This window comes from Penaeus japonicus, unplaced genomic scaffold (genome assembly GCF_977035675.1).
Source record: "Penaeus japonicus unplaced genomic scaffold, GWHDUDI00000001_assembly GWHDUDI00000037, whole genome shotgun sequence".
Taxonomy (NCBI): Eukaryota; Metazoa; Arthropoda; class Malacostraca; order Decapoda; family Penaeidae; genus Penaeus; species Penaeus japonicus.
The window spans coordinates 12,755,089-12,760,088 of record NW_028234439.1 but is presented as its reverse complement, the minus strand read 5'-3'; the positions used below and the strand labels follow the sequence as shown (position 1 = coordinate 12,760,088).

Below are 5,000 nucleotides of genomic sequence, written 5' to 3'. Positions count from 1 at the left end.
TTTCCAGGAGGTAGACGTAGTCATGTCGAATAAACTTCAGCTAACGGTAATAGAGATAGCTATAGTTGATGGGCGTATAATGACATCATGTCTAAAGCACTTGTTTGACTTTGTGTTTCATATTGCCGTTTATGCTCGTATCGATGTAAGCAGTCTTGATGTAAAGATGTTCTAGGCCAAACTCGCTTTAGTGGCAAATAACTTCCTTGATGAGATGTCTACAATGTAGTGGGTGATTTCAATGCAGTATCTGGCTGTGATGAGCTGGCTATGTGAGCTGGTGTCGGTAATGAGGTCAGTCTCCTTCTCCAGAGAAAGAGGATCTCTAGCTAAATATATGGCAGAAATCTCTAGAGTATCTTATACTGCTTGGTTTTCTACCTTTCAGGCCGAACGAAAATGCCATCTAGCATTGTTTCTCAGTAGAACTTGAACAGAACTTCCATACAACCTGTCCTTTATGTACAGGGAGATGGATTATGCCTTTTTAGGGAGGGTACACTCGGTATAAAGCCAACATGGAAAGAAGTTATAATCTTTGCTGTTCCTCTCCCCAGCTGGATCTGCAAGCTGATGGAGAATATCTTCAACTTCAGATTGGCATGGCTATTAGAAAAATAAAATGAGACAAATAACAGGTACCCTTATGAGGATGGAAAGTACGACAGAGAATTGATTAACAGTGATGTCACATGTTAATGGCATTTGGTATCGAGTAGAGTCAAGATACCACTTGGAAACATGGTCTATTTGTGAAGCTATGTGATATCGGTTTGAGTAAAGCATTGCCCATCATCGTGCAGAGCTTCCTTGCTGACAGGAATTTTAGGGTGCAGGTTGGTAACAGCTTCTCTCATATGGAAAATCCTATGAAAATGTTCTAAATGCGACCCTGTTGTCATCGCTTTTGATGACCATGTAAAGTTGCTGTAGAGGGTTTGTATGTAGACGATTTCATGCTGTATTGCTCAGGGGGAAGCTTACAGGATGTGCAATATATAAATATATAAGTATATAACTATATAAATATATAAATATATAAATATATATATATATATATATATATAAAAAATATATATATATATATATAGTAATATATTTATATTATATGCACACACACTCACACACTTATACATGTGTATATGTATATATATATATATTATATATATATAGTATATATATATTTATATATATATATATAGATATATATATAATATATATGTATATTATATAGGCACACACACACTCAACACACATATACATGTGTAATGATGTATATATATATATAAAATATATATATATATATATATAGATATATATATATATATATATAGATATAAATGTATATATATATATGTATAATGTATATAAAATATATAGTATAGACATATACACATGTATATGTAATATATATATTATATAATATATATAATTATATATATATATATATATAAAAAAATATATATATATAAAATATGAGATATAAGATATATTATATATATATATATATATATATATATATATATATATATATATATATGATATATATTATATATATATGTAATATATATATATATATATATATATTAGTGTGTGTGTTGAGATATATATATAATATATATATATATATATATATATATATATATATATTGATATCTATATATACAACATACACTTTTATATATATATAAATTATATATATTTTATAATATATATATATATATATATAATTAATATATATTATAAATAAAATATATATATATAATATAATATAGTTACACACACACACACACACACACACACACACACTTCTACACCTCACACACACACACACCACACACACATACTATATAAAAATATATATATATATATATATATATATATATATATATATAATATATATTGTGTGTGGTGTTGTGTTGTGTGTGTGTGTGTGTGTGTGTGATTAGTGTGTGAGTGTGTGTGTGTGGTGTGTGTTAGAGTGTGTGTGAGTGTCATATATTCAAAATAAATATATAAAAACTATATATAAATATATATATATATTCAAAATATATTTATCAATCTTTTACTCAAGTTCTGTATGTGTAAATATATATATATATATATATAAATATATATATATATATCATATATATATGTGTGTGTGTGAGTGAGTGAGTGTGTGGTGTGTGTGTGTGTGTGGATAAGACAAAGATATAGATAAATATACATCGCCCTAATTTATGCACTTCTATATTTCATGCTTGCATAACTTGAGCCATGCATTAACTTTATTATGCCATTTTTACTGAAATGCATAAATAATTACCAACATGTTTATGCTTGTTAATAATATTTGAAAGAAATAAGATTAATATTACAATATCTGGTACTATATCACCATCTACGTGTTATCTGCTGTACAATATACATTTATACAAAAATGTACTACATATGTAAGTCTATACTGTAGGTTACTTTATGATAGTCCACTAGTGTGAATCTACTCTAACTGCTGTGGGAAACTGATTGTAACTGTCCATTACCTACATACATTTTCAATACCAAAAGTACCAACTCATAGCATAAATGTTAAAAGCCCATAATTTTCAAGATTTTATCTCCTAACAAAGTGCACAATAGTGTTATGGAGCATATACTTTATTCTTAGTGAGATGAATTCTTTAAATTAAATAGAAATATTGAATTTTGTATAAACACTCACTTGTGCATAGAGATTTATAAAAGTCATGTATTTTTCCCACAAAAAAAATTATAATGAAATAAAAAGTATGAGTTTGAGTTCTGGAAGAGATGGTAGCTTACAACTTCAAGGTCATGTATCTTTTTCAACTAAAATACAGTATTTATGGCCATAGAGAATTGGTATTGAGTACAGAACTAAAAGGTTAAATGATAGATACCATACATTTCATGACTAATGCTGGAAAACTGATGCTATTAAATGCATGACTAATGGAGGAAAAGTAAAGTTTTGGGATATCTGAACTAGATAACTTTTATTTGGAATTGCACAACATCATAGTTAATTATTATTATAACAACAAGAATAACAACAATATTACAATTTAAGTAATAGTTAGGATTATACATATAAATGCTAATACTCTCTTATCCACCTATATCACAGGTCATGTTTTATAACAATATATCATTTCATCACAATAAATGACTACAACATTAGCTACCCTTGGTGGCAATGCTTGATATTTCCATTCACTTTATCAACTAAAAGTATAAAATGGCCTTTGCAGCCAAAGCTGCAGAATATAATCATATAGCAATGAGAAAATGAACTAATCAAAATAGTGAGAATATTTAACACAGTTGTTATTTCTTCTAAAATGATGTTTTATTGAATATAACTTATTAAGGAATGTATACATGAAGTTCAGATTGAAATGAATAATGGTGATGGAGATAATGAAAACCATAACTTGACTATAAACACATTTTGAAGAAGCTTTTACTGTATTAAGTAAGTGAAAAGAACAAACAATGCACGAAAACCCTGCAAGTGTCAGACATGCACACATAATGATAATATAATATGTGTGTGTGTGTGTGTGTGTGTGTGTGTGTGTGTGTGTGTGTGTGTGTGTGTGTGTGTGTGTGTGTGTGTGTGTGTGTGTGTGTGTGTGTGTGTGTGTGTGTATTTGTGTGTGTGTATTTGTGTGATTATATATGAATGTTTAATATCTGAATGTGATAATCAGATCTAAATTTGTATATTAGCCCCAGTGCTAACAAAAAAATATGTTTTTAATTTGGTATTAAGAAACAACTTAATTATATTCCAAAACAAGTAGAAAAAAAATCTGTCAGTTTTAAGAGTTAATGAATGTTTCCAAGCAAACTGACTATAAAAGAATATCATATATTATCTAATCTAAAGATAATGCCATTAACATTTCTAGCAATTAAACAGCAAAGTAATGTGAATGAAAATTGAATTTGCAAGTGCTCATTCCTGAACAAGGATCAGATGTATATTTCTCATAACAATAATAAAATTGGAGATCTAATAAGGAAAAAAGGAAAAGGGTTGGGGGTAATTATAGAAAAGGGGAAAAAGGGGGTGGTAAATGAAGAAAAAGAGAATGGAAAAGATAAGAAAAGAAGGAAGAAAAAGGGGAAATGGAATGGGGAGGGGGAAAAAGAAAAGAAAAAAACAGGGTTGGGAAATGAGGGAAATTAATTTAAAATAATTTTTGTAAAAAAGGTTCCCTTTTTTTATAGTATCTAAAGCCTTTCTAATAAATAAAAAAAGAAATAGAAGAGAAGACAGAAAAAGGAAAAATTCTCTGTTATTGGAGCTCCACCATTTACCAAAACAGAGCCTAAATGTTGGTTGTGCACATGTAAGCTGAAGTGAATTGGTGAAGCATGAGAGTGGTAAGTGGGTGGGGCCTTCACCAGCAAATGGCTGCTATGACCATTCTCTTGAGCGTCCTTTCTGCTGTACCGTGGGGGTCTCTCGCTCTCAACTTCATTAACCTGGAAACCAAAGCAAATTAGATTTATTTTCAAAATCATAAAATTATAAATGTAGCATGCAAAGACAGCATCAGTTCTATTGAGGTACTCACAAAATGTAAAATGTAAGCTGTGTGAGTTTCTGGTTTTATAACAAATATTTTGACAATCATTGTTGTTATCAAAGTTATAGTTGGAGAACACAATTTAAAGATTTCTTTTCTTCAATAGAATTCTTATTGTTGTTTTCTTACTAAATTTCTATGTTACCATTATATTCACAACTAATAAACAAGTGGAAAACATTATTTTGCAAAAAGCCATCAGGGCATTGTTAAAGGATACAAGTGTTGTCTCAAATAGAATGTGGTATTCACTTTGAATATATATTATCATCTCTCTCTCTCTCTCTCTCTCTCTCTCTCTCTCTCTCTCTCTCTCTCTCTCTCTCTCTCTCTCTCTCTCTCTCTCTCTCTCTCTCTCTCTCTCTCTCTTTCACTCTCATTCTTCTCTCTTCTCTC

The 5,000-nt window shown here is 29.3% G+C and overlaps 1 protein-coding gene across 1 annotated transcript in view; it reads right to left on the bottom strand.

Annotated features, from left to right (window-relative positions):
• Positions 1 to 3,231: 3,231 nt before the first annotated feature.
• The window catches only part of LOC122261517 (uncharacterized), a 25,223-nt gene continuing 23,454 nt past the window's right edge, over positions 3,232 to 5,000 (bottom strand). The window contains exons 6-7 of the mRNA XM_086532468.1: positions 4,290 to 4,500; positions 3,232 to 3,263 (exon numbers count right to left, since the gene is read on the bottom strand). Of these exons, the coding sequence (XP_086388594.1) occupies positions 3,232 to 3,263; positions 4,290 to 4,500 (243 nt within the window). The remainder of the gene's footprint in view (positions 3,264 to 4,289; positions 4,501 to 5,000) is intronic.